Consider the following 20,465-nt stretch of genomic DNA (forward strand, 5'->3'; position numbering starts at 1 on the left):
CTTGTTGATGGTGTTGATAAGGTGAAGGTGATGGTGTCGTTAACAGGGCGGGGCAGAGGGGCTCGCAAGCGGAAATCTGGGTTTTCAGCCTGTTTTCAGGGGCAGAAGTTCTCCCGTGGAGCGGAGCCGCCCCTGCCCGGCTAACTCAGCTCCAGGTTAAGGCTTTTCACTCCTTCCCGCCACAGTGGACGTGTGGACATCTGTGTGGGGCCGGGGCTATCTCCCCCGCCCACCAGCAGACCTGGGGCAGATAAGGCAGGCAGGCTGGGACTGCAGAGAGGGTGCAGACAGCCTCTCGAGGCCCTAGGGTACCCAGGGAAGGTTCCAGAACAGCAGAGGAGATGCCTGCATGAAAGCAGCACAGTGCGACCTCTGCGCGCGTCCCCATCCCTCCGGAGCAATCACGGGAGAGCCAAATACGGTCTCGGCTCTGTGTTTCTGTAACTGTGGGTCTTTCCCAATCTGCATGTAGTGCTTCAGTGGCAACTACTCAGAGGCAAATGTGGAGCTAGGAAAATCCTTTGATCAGGGTCACAACTGTAAATTTCCTTTTGGGGTATCGAGAAAAACTAAGCATTAACCTTAGGGGGAACAGCTGACCCCAAATTTTAGCATAGCTTACTTCCCTCCCCCCAGCCAAAACAGAAAAGATTTATAGGGAAAAAAAAAATCCCAAAATTCTTAGGGATTTTCATTCAGTTCTAGGATCCAAGGTGATTTTTTTTCTTCATACTTTTCTGTAATTTCCAAAGAAATCTAAACTACTAATCAATAATCATATTTTAAGAAATAGTTAAGGCTCAAGTCATTCTAAAAATACTAAAATAACTATAATCACTGGGTGATTATATTACAGATGTCTGGAATTTAATAACAGATGGATAATGCTGATGTCTTAGATAATTTCACCAACCAAAGGGGGCATTTAGTGGCCTGTAGTGACAAATAGCATGAAAAGAAGTAGTCAGTTCATTAACTGACAGGTCACTGCAGTTTGCAATGCAGCATAAGAGATGTCACCAGAATTATACACCCGAGCAAGCCCAAGGGTTTGAGATTTGTCTGACGTTTGTAGCTCACCTTGCAGATGTCTCAGCCATGATGATGGGCATTGAGACACTGACCTCCAGTGGACTGGAGAAGCAGGAAGTGCTCTGTCTATTTTTCACAGGCCGAGGTGACAGCCAGCACCCTCACTTCCCACCTGCTCTCTCCATGCATCAGAGCCGAGCACCCGCCCTTGGCCAGCCAGTTCCCCGGGGTCACGGTCCCTCCCTGTCGTCACTGCTCAGCGAGGAACCGAGGGCCGAAGGAAACCAAGCCCTTCGCTCTGGCGTGCAGCCAAAAGGTGATGCGTAGACCTGTAGGCCTGTGTCTTTCAAGCAAGCAGAAAAGCTTTTCAATTTTCTCTTATAAGCCTGAGCTCGCTATCTCACACCTTCTACTGCAGTTTAGCGGGGCATTTTCTAAACTATGGGAAATTATGGCTTTCATAATCTACAAAACATTAATCTACAAAGCTACTATTTTTTACTACCATTCCTGTTATGAGTTGGCCTCATGTGAGACTCCAGGCTAACACGCCTGATCCCACCCAGGACCTAAAGATGCAGTCAGGAGCGCCGTTTCATCTCCACAAGAGGGGATTAACTGTCGGGGGGGAGCTGCTTGGCTGGCCAGCCCCGGGCTCTCTGCAGCCCACGGCCTGGGAACACGGCCGGCTGGTCTAGGGATGCCCGAGCCTTCACGGTGCCACCACCCACCACCACTTCGACAGGACACGGCCTCCGTGTTCCTCTCTCGGAGAGGTGATGCCGCCCTCATACTGTGATCCTTTTCACGCGACTTCACTTAGGGATGTTTTCCTCCCTGGGAATACGGTGACCGTCCTTTATACTGTCCATGACAGCACTGAATTTTACTAGGAGGGTGGTCGTGTGCTGGGATCAAAAGAGGGCAGACCAGGAGCCCACAGGCCTGGGCTGAGGCCCTCCCCTCACCCCACCCGGCCACTCGGTGAACGTGACCTCGCTTAGGCCAGGTCACCCGACTGGGCAGCTACTGAAAGGATGGGGCTGTCATCCTTTATTGGAGATAAACGGTCAGATCGTCTCAGCAGTTTTTCTTTCTTATATGTTTATACATACATATAAACGTGCATTCATGTATGATGTATAAATATACATGTGTAACATACACATGTATACATTCATAAGGATGTAGATGAATTTGTCACTTGTGGTCTTCAGATTCTTTTCACAGACTTTTCCCTCACGTTATTAGAAGGGGCTCATTCATGATCAAGGGTTTCCACTGGGCTTTGCAAAATATAATGACCCTCCAGCTGGGGTGCTTAGAGAGCCCCGTGGCCCTGATTTGATCCCGCCGTGCAAGACCATCACCCATACCCCCCACACCCCTGGCTCCAAGCACCTGCTGGTCGTGAGCTGGACACATGATGCTTTCGGACCCTTCATCTCTGTGATGGTCTGTCTGATCCCATGTGGGGGCCCAGAGGAGTGGGATTCCAGGTTTTACAGAGGAAGACAGGGCCTAACGCTGCAAAGTTGATGTTATCGTGTCACTGAAACACGAAATGGGTGCTCTGTAGAGGTGCTGGCGGTGGTTTATTTCCTGGGCCTGATCGTCCCCGCATTTTGGCTTTTCTGCTGGAGGATAGATGCCCGTCTGACAAGTCCTTTCAAGCAGGGACCAGTAAACGGTGATAGCTTTTTCAAAATAATTTCTTTTAAGAGTGTATTTGGAAGATGAGTAAGCCAAGACTGTCATGACAATTTTCCATGGCACAAAATAAAAGGTAATTCATTGCCACAGTCACCATGACAACATTCAGTTCACGTACTTACATATACCTGCAATGAAATTCTATCAACAGTGAAAGCTTTTTATTGAAACAAGCCACTGGATCTAACATGACCATGACTGAGCCACAGATCAAAGACCCTATCTTTTTGTTAACATATTTCCAAAGGACTAAGCCCGAGATAATTACCTTTTAATTCCCTTGGAAGTTTGAATTGAATTGCAGTTGGGATACCCCAAAATACTGTCACGAAAACCCTGATGGTTTTAGGTGGGGAGAGTTTAGGCAGACCCTCAGCTTCCCTTTGCCCTGCCCCGTTCTCTCTCTCTCTCAGAACCTGGGCACGCCGCCCCCAGAGACGACGGGAGAGAGGCTTGTCCACAAGCGCGCTGTGTCAGGCGTTTCGGGGAAAGTGTGGTGCAGGGAAGACGGCATTTTCTCTTTGAACTGTCGCCCTGCACCCCTGTGGCTTGAGCTCATCTAAGCTGGGCTTGATTCCTCCTCCCAGGACATGCTTCCCACAATCCATGACCAGACCAGGCGCTGGGCAGTCACTGTGTCACCCTTGGGGGCTTCCCAGGTGGCGTGAGTGGTAAAGAACCCGCCTGCCAATGCAGGAGACTTAAGAGATGCAGATTTGATCTCTGGGTCAGGGAGATCCCCTGGAGGAGGGCATGGCAACCCACTGCAGTATCTTGCCTGCAGAATCCCATGGACAGAGGAGCCTGGCGGGCTACAGTCCAGGGGGTCGCAGAGTCAGACTCGACTGAGCGACTGAGCGCACGTCCAGCGGGGAGGAGTTTGGTGGGCTGATTTTCATGCTCTAGAGATGCCTCTTGTTTAACTCTTGGGGTTTCTACTTTCAGGTAGTACACCAGATAGATGTACCCTTAGAAGCAGATGTTTACACATTTCTTCAGCCTTTTATCATATTCTGCACAGAAAATAATCTGAGATGATGTCTGTGCCCCAAAGGAGCTCCCTTTTCTTTCTCCAGATAACCGTGCCCAGGTGACCCTGATGTTGGCTATGCTGAAAACACTCTCATGTGAGATGAGCATCCTTTTCGAGGGCTTGGATAGGATGCAGACACTGAAAATTAGCTTTCTAGTTGTAGTCCTTGTGTTTGAGATGATACTGAAGCCTCCCATGCCCCCACACAGAAATTCAGTAACAAATTCTGAGTTCCAATCAAGCCTGGATGTTAAAAAGTAAAGGACTACTACAAACATCGAAACAAAATGTTAATGAAAGACCAGAGAGTTCAGGTTTAATTTCCTCCTTCACCATCCCCAAATGCCAGGGAGCAGAGTTTGATGACGCATAAACTTCTCTTTCCCCTGTTCTCGGGGGTCCGCAGCGGCCTCCGTGAAGGCCAGGGCTGGCTGGTGGGTCTCCTTGGCGGTGTGAGCTGGGTCTTCTGTTAGTGAAGAGTAACTTCACTTCTTGTAGCTCTCACTTTCTTGTAGCTCCCGAGAAAGATTGCTCTTTTCTGTGAGCGATGGCAAGTAGATGTTAAGATCCAGGACTTTTCCAAGGGGTGAGATGTGGACTGATTTTAGGGAAAAGGAATAGAACTGGATGTCTTTTAAGTTTCTGACAATTTGACAAAGAAGAATTCAAGACGGAAATGTGAGGGGTTGCGTGGTCCAATAAAAATAAGAGACAAGAAATTTGGTGAGAATGGGAAGAACACCAGTTTCCATTAATTTCCCTGTTTTGTGCCAGTGTTCAGAAGCAAGCCAATGATTGAGAGGTTTTTAAAAAGAAGCATTTTCCTTTGTTGCCAAAATTTGGCTCATGAAACAAACCATGCTTTGTTCTTGAAGTAACAGCTCAATATGTGATTTTTTCCCCCATAGTCTGCATTAATTGCCAGTGGCTCCACTATAGGAAAAATGCACATGTCATGTCAGGTGTGTGATGCACCTTTTAAAAAATCCTGTTTTATTAGTTCCTAATAGTTTTTCTAATGGAAGGTATGATTAGTAAATATCACACCTTAGAATGCCCCTCCAGAGGACTGACCTGGTGATTACTCTTCCAAAACTCTCTTCTATGTTGTTTATCTGAAATAAATATGTATGTGTATATACATTTCTGCACACTTACACATAAATATGACATTTACATGGATAAATGCATGTTAATTTATTCAAGAAATAGAACATACAGCTCCAGAAGCAATGAAATGAATGCAAAATTGTTTTGGAAAAACCAATTTTCTGGAATAGTAACTTCTTGAGAAATAGCAACTGTACTTCAACTATTTTCATTTATTGGAAAAGACATGTTTAGCATTTTAGAGAAGGGAAGAGATGGACAGGACTATATCATGTGGGCTGTCCCAAATAGGACAGTTTTGGTCCATTTCAGTCTTGAATTTCCTTGTTGTCTTTTCTTCCTTCTTTTCATGCCCTATAATTTTATACCAATATATTTCCACATCCACATCCTTAACCATGACATCTATTATCTGTCACATAAAGCTCCCCTGGCGGCTCAGATGGTAAAGACTCTGCCTGCAACGCAGGAGACCAGGGTCAGGAGATCCCCCGGAGAAGGGAATGGCAACCCACTCCAGTATCCTCGCCTGAAAAATCCCACGGGCAGAGAAGCCTGGCGGGCTACAGCCCATGGGGTCCCAAAGAGTCGGACACAACTGAGTGACTAACACTTGACTTTTAAAAAAGCTGTTTGTTAGTTGGTGGGATTTTTCATATTGCATGTTTAGGTCTTCAGAGGAGGAGCCTGTTTATGTATTAAAAAGACGCTCACAAAGGACACTCTTAACCTACAAAGGGCCACCTCTGACCTGGCGGCTCTGATGCTGCATGGGCATGCTTCTGGCTGTACCAAGACAAAGCCTGACGCCAGCCACAAAAGGCTGATTCTTGCGGGGGAAGCGGGGGACTCGGTTTGCAGAGACAGCAAAGCAAGTTTTCTCAGATGGGACGTGCTCCAGGCTGGCCTGCAGTAGGTGCGGAGAGAAAGTGCACGTGAGTGGGAGTGTGTGCACCTGTGGAGCTGGGTGCACGGGTACATGTCTGAGTTGTGTGTGTGTGTGTGTGTGGGCGTGCATGTGTGTGCACGTGTGTATCTGTGCATGCATGTGGAAGGACTACCCCAAGGACTAAAACCACATAAGCTGATGCTTGCATAATCAGTGCGTGTAGTTGACCCGGGGCCACCTGAAAAGATAAGGCATCATTTCTAGCCCCCTAGCGCCCCCCCCACCATGTCTCTCCCTCAGAGTAAATGACAGACGGGGCGGGGTGGGGGGCAAGTGTACTGCGGGGAGGGTCACAGCCCGCCCCTCGGGGCTCCTCTGACTCTTAGGACAGTGCTGGGACACTTGACTCGGTCCACGTGGGCTCTGGCGGGATACCGCGAACCGCCTGCTTGGGCTTGGAGCGCCGCGGGTGACTGCGGGGATGGATCGCGCGGCCTGGCGCTGGTCCTCCGCGCCCTTCCCGCGGTGGGCGAGTGCGGCGGGCAGGAGGATCGCCGCCGGCCCGAACCGGGCCCGGCCCGCCCCGCCCCGCGGGGGGCGTGGTCCCGAGAGCCGCAGGAGGAGGAGGTGGCCGGGCTGCGCGGCGCGCGATGGCCCCGGACGCGGGACGGAGGATGCTCGGGCTGCCGCGCCAGAAGCTGCGGAAACTGTTTCTCGGAAAGGTAGGCGAGCCCTCGCGCTGGAACGGGGCGGGTACCAGTTCCAGAGGAGAACCGACGTTTTCTGTTTGCTGCTGGGAACCTGCCACCGTGACAGATCTTGGCCGGGAAAGGGCAAGTTGGCTCTGTTTTCCGAGACAGAGTTAAATTCTGTGAAAGGGTCATAGGTCACGGGTGGAGGCAAAGAGCAGGTCAGAAGCTGGAGTGAAAGCTGTTATTGTTTTCAGTTCGTCCTGTTTCTGAGGTCGTGTTACAGCCAGAATGGATTTAACATCGCTCTTCAGTGTATGTTCACAGTCAAGGGGAACCGGGGCCACTCAGTCGTTTTCCTGCAGTTTTGGAAACGAAGGGGAGAGAAATGTGACAAAGTTGATGTTTATTGCAGCTGTAACTGAAAGGTAAAGTTTTAGGTGAAGAAAATCAGATCTGGCAGTTTGCTCTTAAAACATTTTTTAGAACTTTTAAAAATTGTAGTAAAATATATATAACACAGAGCTTCCCTAGTGGTTCAGACAGTAAAAAACAAAAAATCTGCCTGCAATTCAGGAGGCCCGGGTTCGATTCCTGGGTCGGGAAGAACCCCTGGAGAAGGGAATGTTAACCCACTCCAGTATTCTTGCCTGGAGAATCCCATGGACAAAGGAGCCTGGCGGGCTGCAGTCCATGGGTTTGCAGAGAGTCGTGTATACGACTGAGTGGCTAACGCAGGCGCGCACACACACACGACATAAGATTTACCATTTTAACCACTTTCAGCAGCATTACATGTTTATTCACATTGTTGTGCAGTTATTATCACTGTCCATCTCCAGAAGGCTTTCATCTCCCCACACTGAAACTCTGTCCCCATTAGATGACTCCCCAATCCTCCCGCCCCCTACCGAGCCTGCCCATTTTAAAGTGAAATAATGCAAACACACAATAGTCATGTATGACAAGCACTCATCAGACTACAGTCCAAACCAGGTCACGCAGAACAGCTCCTGCAGTCTGTCCCTTGGACTTCTTAGAGAGGTTACTTTCAGTTGTATCTCACATACTGCCTTTACAAAAGGGTTTTATAATACAGGGTTTTATAAATCACTGACATACCAGGGATATTAGGACTGTGAGTCATAGCACTTTTTTGAAGAAAATCTGTGAGTTTCCAACAATGTGCATATAATTTTGTTTAACTTGGGCAAGAAATATTCTGATTCTCTTGTTTTAGTGAACATCTAAGTGTGCATATGCATTGCATGCAAATTTGCTGTTGATAAATGTTTTTTATTTTTAGCTCTAAATGCATGAAAATGTATGTTTCACTTTAAAGTCACTCCTAAAAGAAATATTTCTAATGATTTTGTACTGGGAATGAAAGTCGTCTCCTCCTGCTTTTGGAGTTAAGAGAACCGAGGCCTTGAGGAACCAGGCCCGGGTCCGCCTTCAGAAGCCCGGACAGATCCACGCGGGAAAGCCACAGCCCCTAGTCGCAGCCCCATGCCAGCCCCAGCCTTCAGGTCTGTGACATCCTCATTGTCATTCCTGTATGGGCTTTTGCTCTGAACCTCACATCTCTGGGAGTATTCCCTTCTTGATACCCCTTCTTTTCCCCAAAGACGTCAATAAGGTTGGCACATATTTTCAATGTGAGATTTAAGATGAGTAAGTGCCAGTATGGAGGCAAAGAAAAGAAGGCAGAAACTGGATCTGAAGGCAGAGACGAGGTCGGAAGGCAAGGCCGGCTGGCGGCCAGCTAGAGCTTGCTGGCTGCCCAGGGTGGGCGCAGCGTGAGCTCAAACCACAGACAAAAGCCCACGCCCTTTGCTTTCTGTCCCTGAGCCCAGAGAGAAGTCCCCCGCAGGGCCTCCTGAAGAGGGCGCCGCGTCGGAGAGGGGAGCAGTAGCCCCAGGGGCAGCCTCTGTTAAGTGCCCTGCGTTTCTCGCTGATGCCTTTTGTGATGCTCTGGATTGCAAGCGCGGGCGGTCAGACCAAAATACAAAGCAGAAGCGCCTCCATCCAAAGTCTCCTGTGTGGTCCTGGTGAACAGCCCGCTGAGAGCTGCTCTGTCCAGGAAAGTTGGAAGGTGTCTGGGTGTCATAGCGCAGTTCTCTGTGACTTTGGGTAGAAAATCCTTAAGTTTTGTTAGGATTTAGTTTGGGTTCCTTGACAAGTACAGGAATGCAGATTCTCTATATTACAGGTTACAAGCAGGGCTCATAACATTTGGGTGCTGGAAGAGGTCTTAGAAACCACCCAGCCAGTATCCGTCATCTTTTAGATGAAGAGACCAAGGATCTGAGAAGCTGACATGCCCATGGTCGTAAGCTGGGCGAGTGGCAGAGCTGGGGCCAGACTGGAGGCTCCAGACACCCATCCGGAGCTCTGCGCTTTATCTCTGCGCTTTATCCCGTGATGGGGAGGGCTCGGCAGGGCCACCGGGGGTGAGAGTGTGTGTCCCCACCCGCCTGTGTCGACTCTGTGTCCTAGGGCTGCTGACTCCAGAGCGATGCCCCCCACTCCCAGCTAGCTAATGCTGATTCCATATCAATTACTCAGGAGGGTACTTCCTGTCTACAAATCAACACACCCAGCATCCACTCCCTCTGTGGGGTGGTTGTTGTTTTAACTCTTTTATTGGAAGATAGTAGCCTTATAATGTGTTCGTTTCTACTGTACAGCAAAGTGACTCAGCTAAACGTGGACATGTTCAGTTCAGTCTCTCAGTTGTGTCCGGCTCTTTGTGACCCCATGGACTGCAGCACGCCAGGCTTCCCTTTCCATCACCAACTCCCGCAGCTTACTCAAACTCGTGTCCATCGAGTCGGTGATGCCATCCCACCATCTAATCCTCTGTCGTCCCCTTCTCCTCCCTCCTTCAATCTTTCCCAGCATCAGGGTCTTTTCCAGTGAGTCCGTTTTTCGCATCAGGAGGCCAAAGTATACACACATCCCCTCCTTTTTGGATTTCCTGCCCACTTAGGTCATCAGAGCACTGAGTGCAGTTTCCTGATCTATACGGTAGGTTCTCATTAGTTAGGGCTCCCCTGGGGGCTCAGTTGGTAAGGAATCTGCCTGCAGTGCAGGAGACCTGGGTTCGATCCCCGGGTTGGGAAGATCCCCTGGAGGAGGGCATGGCAACCCAGTCCGATATCCTTGCCTGGAGAACCCCATAGACAGAGGAGCCTGGTGGGCTGCAGTCCACGGGGTCACAGACAGTCGGGCACGACGGAGCGACTAACACCTCAGACACACTACTTAGTTTCCTACCTTGTACTATCAGCAGTGTGTATGTGCAGCCCCAGGCTGCAAGAGATTAGTTTTAGTTGCAAGAGATTTACTTTGAGATGGACTGAGAAGATCAGGAGGGTCCTGCTACATGCCGTAAGACATCCCTTTGGTTTTCCTGAGGATGATGGTCCGTCCTCATCATAAATACTTGCAGGGCTCTTGATCTGCGCCTGCTGGGGGCTTGGTGCAGCCCTCGATGGGTGGGCTTGCCTTTAGTAGCTTGCAGTCTGGCAGGAGAGTCCATCCCTTTACCTTGGATAAAGGATGCTCAGAAACAGGATACAGAAATAGCATAACTGCAGGGCAGAGGGGATTGTTTTTAATGCCACGTACAAGGGAAACAGCATCTTGTTTCTGCCTTCTGCGGCGACTATACCCACAGAATAAACTTCAGGAACGGGTCCCGTGTGTCAGAGCAAGTAGGCCAGGTGCAGTGAGCAGATGGAAATGTGTAGCTCCCAGCAGAACACGTGCAGCTCACTACGGGGTCAGGGATGGGGCCTCGGCAGCCCCCAAGTAAAACATCCCCAAGAGCATCCAGCCGTCTGGTCCAGAGTTCACCGAGAAATGAACCAGCGCCCTCACACTGCTGTGGGAGGGTATGGGGGTGGGTAATCACAGCAGATGGTAAGTGACCCTCAAGGCCAGAGGTTCCCAACCTCCAGGCTGGGCTGGTACCTCCTGTCAGATCAGTGATAACATTGGATGTCACCCTGAAACCATTGCCTGCAACCCTGGTCCTTGGGAAAACTGTCTTCCTCCAAATCAGCCCCTGGTGCCAAAAGGGTCGGGGACCGCTGCTCAAGGCAGAGAATCATCCTCTTCTACGGTGATGCCACTCACTATGGATCCATCATCCTTGGGCTAGTTTAAATACTTGATAACTCACCAGTATCCAAGTCACTTTCACTTTTCACTTTCATACATTGGAGAAGGAAATGGCAACCCACTCCAGTGTTCTTGCCTGGAGAATCCCAGGGACGGGGGAGCCTGGTGGGCTGCCGTCTATGGGGTCGCAGAGAGTCGGACACGACTGAAGTGACTTAGCAGCAGCAGCAGCATTCTAAATCAGTGTAAGCTTTTGAAGTAGCCATCTCCTTACAGTTTTGCTATTTGCTTCATAAAGTAAGATTTCTCTCTCTTTATTCTAAATTGTCCTCTTAAACTCAAATGCCTCCTGCCATTCTTGAACCTGAGGTGGAGGTCTTCAAAGACAGTCTGTGCTCGGGTTTCCCTTTCAGCGTTGTGGGTGAGTCACAGACCCACCACTCAGAGCCTGTGCCCCGCGGGTAGTCCTGTGAACAGAGCGGGCTTAGGTGGTGACTGTACTGTCGAGGTTACGAGACGAGCCCTATCTGGAGGGTCATAGCTTGTTAAGAACTATGAATAAAACAAAAATCCACTGCAGTATTCTTGCCTGGGAAATCCCGTGGACAGAGGAGCCTGGTGGGCTACAGTCCACAGGGTCTCAAAGAGTCGGACAGGACTGAGTGAGCAATAAAACAAAAGCAAAGTCTTTATTTAAACTGATAGTCATCGATTTGACCCAGACTCTAATAAATGCACATTGATGTAGCTTCTGAGCAAGAGTTTTAAAGTATCAACACCCAGGTACAGACTAAATGCCCTTTGACTGGACAGGAGAGAACGGGTGACCGTGATGTGCCCAGACCCTGCCTGGCCCTGCCCTCTGCCCCACACGGTCTCTTTTCATGAGGACACAGGCTTCTGGCTTCCAGGATTCTCCTTGCTCCTTGGCTGCGACTGTTTGCTCTGCTCTTTTTGTAGAGTGGCGTACACTGTTCTGTGGATTTCCAGGAGTCTGTGAATTCGTCTGGCTTTGCATAAAACCCCCAAATTGGCTGTTAGAATCCACTACGATACAAAATCCAATGTAACTGGCTTGAGCAAAAAAGTAATTTATGGGGCTCATGAATTGAAAATGCAGGCGTCCTCAGATTCAGCGCTCAGAGACACCTCCCTCCAGGCTCCTCGCCAGGCGGGTCCTTCCTAAGCTCCGTCCGGGGGCCACCGCTGTTTCAGACTCACCTCCGCACACCCTCGGAAGCTGTCGGCATCTGGGGCTGTCACCAGAGTGGGGATGGTCCCTGAGGCGGCAGGCCCATGCCAGCCGCAGGCTCTCCTTCAGGGTTCAACCCAGGGTGGACTTTCGGCTCTGACCACAGGGGACGCGGCGAGCGGAGGGGAGGGATGTGAGTGACGGTCGTCTCACGAGCCCTGCGTCCTCACTTCTGTAGAGACAAGGGATTGTAATCTCCACCTTACATTAGGTCATTCTAGACAGTGACGTGCCAGAGAGTCTGAGAAAGACTGAAGGTGGGAGGAGAAGGGGATGACAGAGGATATGGTTGGATGGCATCACCAACTCGATGGACATGAGTTCGAGTAAGCTACAGGAGTTGGTGATGGACAGGGAGCCCTGGCGTGCCGCAAAGAGTCGGACACGACTGAGCGACTGAGCTGAACTGAGAGAGTCTGCCAGGCCAGGAGCCCCCAGGGCGAGGTAGCTGGAGCAGGCTGCCCGCGCATCCCTGCTGAACGAGGGCCCCGTCGAGACCCAGCACACGGATCCCGTCCTCGCTGGGGCCGAGCTGTGTCCTCAGAGTCCACGTGTGAGGACCCTGACCGCCCGGGTCTCAGAATGTGACCGTATTTGCAGAAGCGGCCTCCACAGACGTGACTAGATGACAGCGACATCGTTAGGGTGGGCCCTGATTCCGTATGAGTCGCGTCCTTGTGAGCAAGGCGCCCAGGGCACAGACATGCGCAGAGGAACGGCGTGTGCGGACCGCGGGAAGGGCGAGGAGGGGGCGGGAGGACCGGCCTGGAGGACTTCCGGCCCCCTGGAGGACTTCCGGCCCCCAGACGTGAGCGCGGGCGTCCGCTGTCTGAGCCCTCGGACTGGGTGCTTGTTGCTCGGTCCTCACTGACTCACGCACTGAAGCCGGCTGAGCCGGAAGCCAGAGCGGAGGCGGCGCGGGGCCGGCCCCTGTCCCGAGGGTGCGGTGTGCCGAGTCTGCGGCTGGACTCCGGTCACCGAGCGCACCGCGGCGATGTCCCCGCCGCCTCCTGTAAGCGGGGACCGCGCGCCGCCGGCCGGACCCCGCCCTCCCCGTGATCGTGGCCTCGCCCTGGAGCACCGCAACGTCCGGGCCATTGCGTGGGCCCGCCGGTCCGTCACCCCGGAGCTCTCTGCCCGCTCCTGGTGCCTGCGGCTCTGGGCACCCGCGGGGCCGCGAGGCCGCCCTGCCCTTTCTCCCGCCTGTTGTCCTGGAGGCTCGTGTTTTGAAAGGTAGGGAAACCCCCAGGGACCCTGATCACTCCAGGGGCCTCCCCGGGCACCTCGCCAGTCTCGGTTGCCAAGCGGCTGTGCGTTCTCATCAGCGGCCCCCATGGCCCACGACCGGCCGGCCCGCCCGGCGGAGGGCGAGGGACCCCGGCCCAGGCCCGCGGAGGCCACCGCAGCAGCAGCCGTGCGTGTCCTCAGGGACTTTGTAAAGAGGAAGCTGCAGGTCAGTGGCTGGCGTTTCCTGAGCTCGGGGGTCTGCAGGCCGGGGAGCGTCTACTCCTGGACTGAGGGGCAGGGACCACCTGAAGAAATCCGGGTGTCGGGGACAGGTCCAGATGCCCAGGCTTGCGATGCTGTGACGTCTAAGGGCCCCAGCGGGACGGCGCGCTAACAGGGCGGGAGCTCGTGGAAGAAGGAGAGTATTCCAAGCTCTCCTGTCCTTTGAAGGTCTACCTTCTCACTGGGGATTTCCGCCACGATCTCTGACCAGGTGGCGGAGGCCAGCGTGATGTGGACCTGGTTTGTATCGGTCCCGTGGTGGGAAGGTGAGGAGGGGCAGGGAGAGAACCCCCTGCAATGTCCGTGTGCACAGACGGTGCCCAAATCAGCCGGATGACCAAAACCTCGTCAGATCCTCCTGCGGGTCTCGGGGTCTCCTTGCCCCGAGGGTCCCCAGGGAGCAGGACGGCCCCTGGGTGCCAGGGGCTCGGTGAAGCTCTCTGCCGAGTAGCACGCCCAGCAGGGCCGCTGCCATGGCAACCGGGGGCCTCCGCCTTCTGCTGCCTGTTCAGTTCTCACATGCCTTAGGACGGGGGCACAGCGAAGCCCTGAAATTCAGGAAGTGCTTGGCTTCAGGCCTGTTCTGGGCTACGCCTGGGCGTCTGGCCCTGTGGTTCCCCCCAGGGACTGCTCTCCAGGTCCTCCCCGCCGGGCCGATCCTGCCGCATGGACCAAGGCTGCCCGTGGGGGGTGCTGGAAGGTCCTCACCCGCCGTGTACCTGGGATCTGAGATGTTGCGACATCAGCTCTCCTGGGCACCTCCCTGGAGCTGTGGCTCGGTCCTCAGACCTGCCTTGAGGTTTCTTGTGCCTCCAGTATGGGACTGATGGCGTAGACCCTTACGAGAGCATGATTGTAGTTGGCCCAGGCTCTGGGGTCATCCTGCCTTCTCAGAGAAATAGGCAGAAACAAAGCACAGAAAAGCTAGCCTGGGTGGCAGTGCACCCGGATCTTTGTCTCCTTTCCTTGTCAGAATGGTCTTCGGGGAAACGAATCCACTTTCCTTTACAACAGTCCTCTACTCTGCACTGAATGTCGTGGGGAGAACGCGGGGCTGTGGAGGGTCTCGGCCTGTCCTAGCACTTTCTAAAATGCCACTCTGTTCTCCTAGGGATCTTCCTGGCCCAGGGATTGAACCCGGGTCTCCCTCATTGTAGGCAGATTCTTTACCATGTGAGCCACCAGGGAAGCCCTTTCTAAATGACAGGAGGGTTCTAATTATCCCGATTCATTTGGGTGGTGTGCTCATGAGGAGCTGCTGAGTTATTCACTAAAGTGCCAGCTTCTATTTGTGTTTGTGTGTTTCCTTTTTCAATTGGGAGGAAATTTAATTTAGGGGCGGATAAAAGAGGACTGAACATTCAGCATCCAAGCTTGGCGATAACGCTTCAGTAGCCACCACGCCAGGATAAGGCAGAGTGTCTTTGCTTCGGATCGTGTTGAAACCAACCAGTGCCCCCTTTGAAAACCTCAGTCCCGCCCACCACCCCTTTCCCACCAGAGGCAGCTGCTGCCCTGAATCTGACACATGGTCTACCTTCTCATCTTCACATTTTAAATTCAGTGAAAGCTGTCTGTGTCCAGACAGCACATAGAGCTGTTCTCTGCATTTTCAGAGTTTGGTCAGTAGAATCACAGTACACATGTTTTTCTGCAACTTCTTTGTTCCTTCAGTGTGTTACTGATTTTTTGTTCCTTCCCTCTCTGACGGACACCACATCACCCCAGATTTTGGCTGTTAGATGCGGCTGCAGCAGCACCTTGAGTTTCTTGCAGTTACAGCCACAGAAGTGCAACTGCAGCTGAAAGTCTGTATATTTTCCTTTCATTGGGTGCTGGTGATTGCTCTCTATTTCAGTTTCTAGTAAGTGGGAGGCTGTTTTCAGACTCTTTTAAACACTTTGCCAAACTAGTGCGTGACATATTTGTGTTTCTCTGTCACTGCTGCGGTTGGACACGTAATGAAGTGTTCTGTTGACAGTTTTGTTTCCACGTGAACTGTCTGTTCCTCTCGTTGCTGTTGCTCAGTCACTAGTCGTGTCTGACTCCTGGCGACCCGTGGACGGCAGCACGCCAGGCTTCCCTGTCCTTCACTGTCTCCCGGAGCTTGCTCAAACTCACGTCCATCGGGTTGGTGATGCCATCCAACCATCTCATCCTCTGCCGCCCCTTCTCCTTTTTCCTTCAATCTTCGCCAGCATCAGGGTCTTTTCCACTGAGCTGGCTCTTCCCATTAGGAGACCGAAGTATTGGAACTTCAGCTTCAGCATCAGTCCTTCCAATGAATATTCAGGACTGATCTCCTTTAGGATGGACTGGTTGGATCTCCTTGCAGTCCAAGGGACTCTCAAGAGTCTTCTCCAACACCACAGTTCAAAAGCATCAGTTTGTTAACACTCAGCTTTCTTCACAGTCCAACTCTCACATCCATACATGACCACTGGAAAAACTGTAGCTTTGTCTATAGGACCTTTGTTGGCAAAGTAATGTCTTTGCTTTTTAATATGCTGTCTAGGTTGGTCCTAGCTTTTCTTCCAAGGAGTCTTTTAATTTCATGGCTGCAGTCACCATCTGCAGTGATGTTGGAGCCCAAGAAAATAAAGTCTGCCACTGTTTCCATTGTTTCCCCATCTATTTGCCATGAAAGTTATGGGACCAGATGCCATGATCTTCATTTTTTGAATGTTGAGTTTTAAGCCAGTTTTTTCACTCTCCTCTTTCACTTTCATTAAGAGGCTCTTTAGTTCTTCTTCACTTTCTGCCATAAGGGTGGTGTCATCTGCATATCTGAGGTTATTGATATTTCTCCCAGCAGTCTTGATTCCAGCTTGTGCTTCATCCAGCCCGGCATTTTGCATGAGGTACTCTGCAAAGAAGTTAAATAAGCAGGGTGACAAACAGCCTTGAGGTACTCCTTTCTCAATTTTGAACCAGTCCATTCTTCCTTGTCTGGTTCTAACTGTTGCTTCCTGACCTGCATACAGATTTCTCAGGAGGCTGGTAAGGTGGTCTGGTATTCCCATCTCTTGAAGAATTTTCCATAGTTTGTTGTGATCCACACAGTCAAAGGTTTTAGCATAGTCGATGAAGCAGAGGTTAATGTTTTTCTGGAATTTTGTTGTTTTCTCTATGATCCAGTGGATATTGGCAATTAGATCTCTGGTTCCTCTGCCTTTTCTAAGTCCAGCTTGAATACCTGGAAGTTCTCAGTTCATGTACTGTTGAAGCCAAGCTTGGATAATTTTGAGCATTACTTTGCTAGGATGTGAGATGAGCGCAATTGTTCAGTAGTTTGAACATTCTTTGGGATTGGAATGAAAACTGACCTTTTCCAGTCCTCAGCCACTGCTGAGTTTTCCAGATTTGCTGGCATATTGAGCACAGCACTTTCACAGCACATCTTTCAGGATTTGAAATAGCTCAACTGGAATTCCATCACCTCCACTAGCTTTGTTCGTAGTGATGCTTCCTAAGGCCCTCTTGACTTCCCATTCCAGGATGTCTGGCTCTAGGTGAGTGATCTCACCATCGTGATTATCTGGGTCATGAAGATCTTTTTTCTATAGTTCTTCTGTGTATTCTTGCCACCTCTTCTTAATATCTTCTGCTTCTGTTAGGTCTATAGCGTTTATTTCTCTGTTGGGTTATCTGTCTTCTCTTTAGTGATTCCTGACATTATTTATAAATTTTAGTCATTAATCCCTTGTCACTAATGCTCTAAATAACTTCAAATGGCTTGTTGTCTTTAACTTTGTGTGGGGTCTTTCGCAATAAGGTTTTGATTTCTTCAAACCAGTCAATATTTTTTTGTTGTTGTTTTCTGTTTGCTTGTCATTTAAGCAATTCTTCCTACTTAAAAACATAAAGACTGTCTCCTTTTTCTTCTAATACTTAACTGTTGTACTAAATCTATTTTGCACACATCGATGTAGGAATTTAATCTTCCCTGTAGGGAGACAGTTACTCTCTGTGGTTCCGTTAAACAGCCCATCTTTGTCCCTTTTCTTCTCTGCTCATTTTAGGTCCTGGGAGCCCCTGGGCCACCAGGAAAGTGAGCAGACCATCAGGCTGGAAATTATTTTTGAGTAGGCACTAGAATAGGTGATTGTTCTGAATCAATTTTCAACAATGCTGGATGGGAGTCAGGTTGTTTGCTAGGATGCAGAGGAAGAAGCACGGAATCCGGACCAGGAGGGACCAGCTCACAGTGGTTCCTGTGTTCTGCTGAGCCCTAAACCCAGCAGGGAGCAGAGCCTGGAGGGGCGCGCCGAGGTCTCGGGGGCCCCCTCCCCCCACCTGCCGGAACGCAGGGCCTTGAACAGGGCCCTCGGTTCTCGGATCAGGCCCCGCCTGCTGAGTGCTCCACGGGCATTTAGTGAATGAGTCTTCTGGACGCATGTCCGTAGGAAACAGTGAAGGAACTGGCGCTGTAACGTGTTGGCAGAGCGAAGTGAAAGCAGAGAAGGTTTCTGGGTGCTCGGCCGTTTTGTGGAGAGGGGCTCTGGGCACTATGGGCCTGGTGGGTGGACACCGTGGGGAGGCAGGTCCAGTGCACACTCAGCTCTTCTCGGATCCAGAACCTTCCCAAGATGCGATGACTGCCCTACACGGACATGCGTGTTCTGTCTTGGGAGTTTCACGTAGGGTGGCGCTGGCCGGAGGGAGGGCTGTGCAGGAATGTGAGTGTCCTCCGAGACCTGGGGGGTCCTCACCCTAAGGCTCTCGATCCATCGGCAGCAAGCTCTTTCTCTGACCCGTATGGGATTTACAGGGTCCCTGCTGCTCTGTCAGTCACCTGACTCAGGTACAGTGTTGTTCAGTTGCTCAGTCATGTCCGACTCTTTGCGACCCTGTGGCCCGCAGCGCACCAGCCTTCCCTGTCCTTCACTGTCTCCCAGAGTTTGCTCCAATCCATGACCGTCGAGTCAGTGGTGCCATCCGACCACCTCATCCTCTGCTGTGCACTCCTTTTGCCTTCAGTCTTTCCCGGCATCAGGGTCTCTTCCAATGAGTCAGTTCTTCGCATCAGGTGGCCAAAATATTGGGAGTTTCAGCTTCAGCATCCATCCTTTCAATGAATATTCAGGACTGATTTCCTTTAGGATGGACTGGTTTGATCTCCTTGCCGTCCAAGAGACTCTCAAGAGTCTTCTCCAACACCACAGTTCAAAAGCCTAACCCTAACCCTAACCCTAACCCTAACTCTAACCCAAAAGCATCAGTTCTCATGTGCTCAGCCTTCTTTCTGGTTCAACTCTAGCAAATGCAGCTGGTGGACTCCCAGGCTGATCTAAAGGGCAGGGCCAGTGTTCAGAGAAAGCTCTAATAAGGATGTCTCTGATTGGAAACTGGAGTATTTTCATAAATGCGTAGGGTTATGCTTCTGACCTAACAATTGTATTCAAGTAATCCATTTAGATCCTTATTTCTAGGGAGTTTTGTGGAGTTCGTAACTCTAAGTTTATCTGATCAAAGATTTTTTTGCATCACAGCTGTAAGTGGCCTGTGGGTTTCGAGCTATTTAAATATGGAATAGCACCGTGAATAGCATCAAGGAAAAGAGGAAATGTTAAAGTCGGTGAAGACATGAGTTTAGACAAGTTAAATCTGAGTGACTCAGTACAGACACTGAGCTTGTCATGCATTTTATAAATATCTGCAAATGCTTGTAAATTTTATTTCTGATGTTAGGATTTTTCCCCTCTCTGTTTAAAAATAACTCTTGATCTCTTCTACAGTCTCCACTGAAGCAGTATTGCTGGCGCTTGTATGAGACGGTTCACATTTCCAGCGCCCATGTGTTTTCACAAATACTTATCTTGCAAACGTACAGACCAATGTATTGGGTCTGTAATCACTCCCCTGTTGTGTGAGGTTTGTGTTGGGGCTCCCCTGGTGGCTCAGATGGTAAGAAATCTGCCTGCAATGGAGGAGACCCAGGTTCAGCCCCTGGGTTGGGAAGATCCCCTGGAGGAGGGCATGGCAACCCACTCTGGTATTCTTGCCTGGAAAATTCCATGGACAGAGGAGCCTGGCAGGCTACGGTCCTTTGGGTCACGAAGACTCAGACACAACTGAGCAACTAACATTCCTCCCTCTGTGAGGCTCGGGAATGTCACGTGGGACTGTTGGCAGGAAAGGAATGAATAACGTCTGAAGCCTCTGGGTACTTTCTTTCTGACTGATCCCATTGCTGGAATCAGTCATTTCTCCTTCAGGACTTTTCTTCTGAAACCCCACGGTTGGGACCACCCAAGTTCTGGGTGAAAGATTATGCAGCTAGATTATGAGGCAGCACCTGCCCAAAGGCGCCGTGGAGGCTCCCGTGTCAGCGTTGCTGGGACCACTCTCTGCCCTTGGCCGTCACGGCGGAGCCCTCTGTGTCTGAGATCTGCCTCGGTCTCCTCCCAGCCTGGTATCTGACTCCGCTCTAGAGTTGCCTTGGCCTCTGGCCCTTCCCCTTCCCTTCCCCCTGCACGAAGTTCTCCTTCCAAGCTGGCCTCCGCTGCCTCCCAGCAGTGAGAAATGTGTTAAGAAGACTGAGCTGTGAAGTTTTCTGGGAGGGTTTCTAAAATGTTGGGAGACTTCCTCCCAAAACAGTAGTTTTTAGGATTGTTGATTTGTAGCTTTCCTTTCTGTCATTTTATTTATAACAGTAGTGAACTGGAAACAACTTACATTAATACAGGATTATATAGCAAGCAAGGAGAATAGCAAGGAGAGATAAGAAAGCCTTCCTCAGTGACCAATGCAAAGAAATAGAGGAAAACAATAGAATGGGAAAGACTAGAGATCTCTTCAAGAAAATTAGAGATACCAAGGAAACATTTCATGCAAAGATGGGCTTGATAAAGGGCAGAAATGCTATGGACCTAACAGAAGCAGAAGATATTAAGAAGAGGTGGCAAGAATACACAGAAGAACTGTACAGTAAAGATCTTCATGACGCAGATAATCATGATGATGGGATCACTCACCTAGGGCCAGACATCCTGGAATGTGAAGTCAAGTGGGCCTTAGAAAGCATCACTATGAACAAAGCTAGTGGAGGTGATGGAATTCCAGTTGAGCTATTTCAAATCCTAAAAGATGATGCTGTGAAAGTGCTGC

General features: G+C 50.6%; 1 protein-coding gene across 4 annotated transcripts in view; it reads left to right on the forward strand.

Annotated features, from left to right (window-relative positions):
* RPS6KA2 (ribosomal protein S6 kinase A2) overlaps window positions 1–20,465 on the forward strand; it is a 332,908-nt gene that overhangs the window by 56,589 nt on the left and 255,854 nt on the right. Inside the window, exon 1 of one of the 4 annotated variants that reach the window (XM_070461616.1) lies at window positions 6,417–6,499. The exons of the other annotated variants lie outside the window; for them this stretch is intronic. Coding sequence (XP_070317717.1) covers window positions 6,428–6,499 — 72 coding nt within the window. The 5' untranslated portion in view covers window positions 6,417–6,427. Of the gene's footprint in view, window positions 1–6,416; window positions 6,500–20,465 lie in introns of those variants that run through there. 4 annotated transcript variants of the gene reach the window in all.

The sequence above is a fragment of the Odocoileus virginianus genome, chromosome 34, assembly GCF_023699985.2.
Source record: "Odocoileus virginianus isolate 20LAN1187 ecotype Illinois chromosome 34, Ovbor_1.2, whole genome shotgun sequence".
Taxonomy (NCBI): Eukaryota; Metazoa; Chordata; class Mammalia; order Artiodactyla; family Cervidae; genus Odocoileus; species Odocoileus virginianus.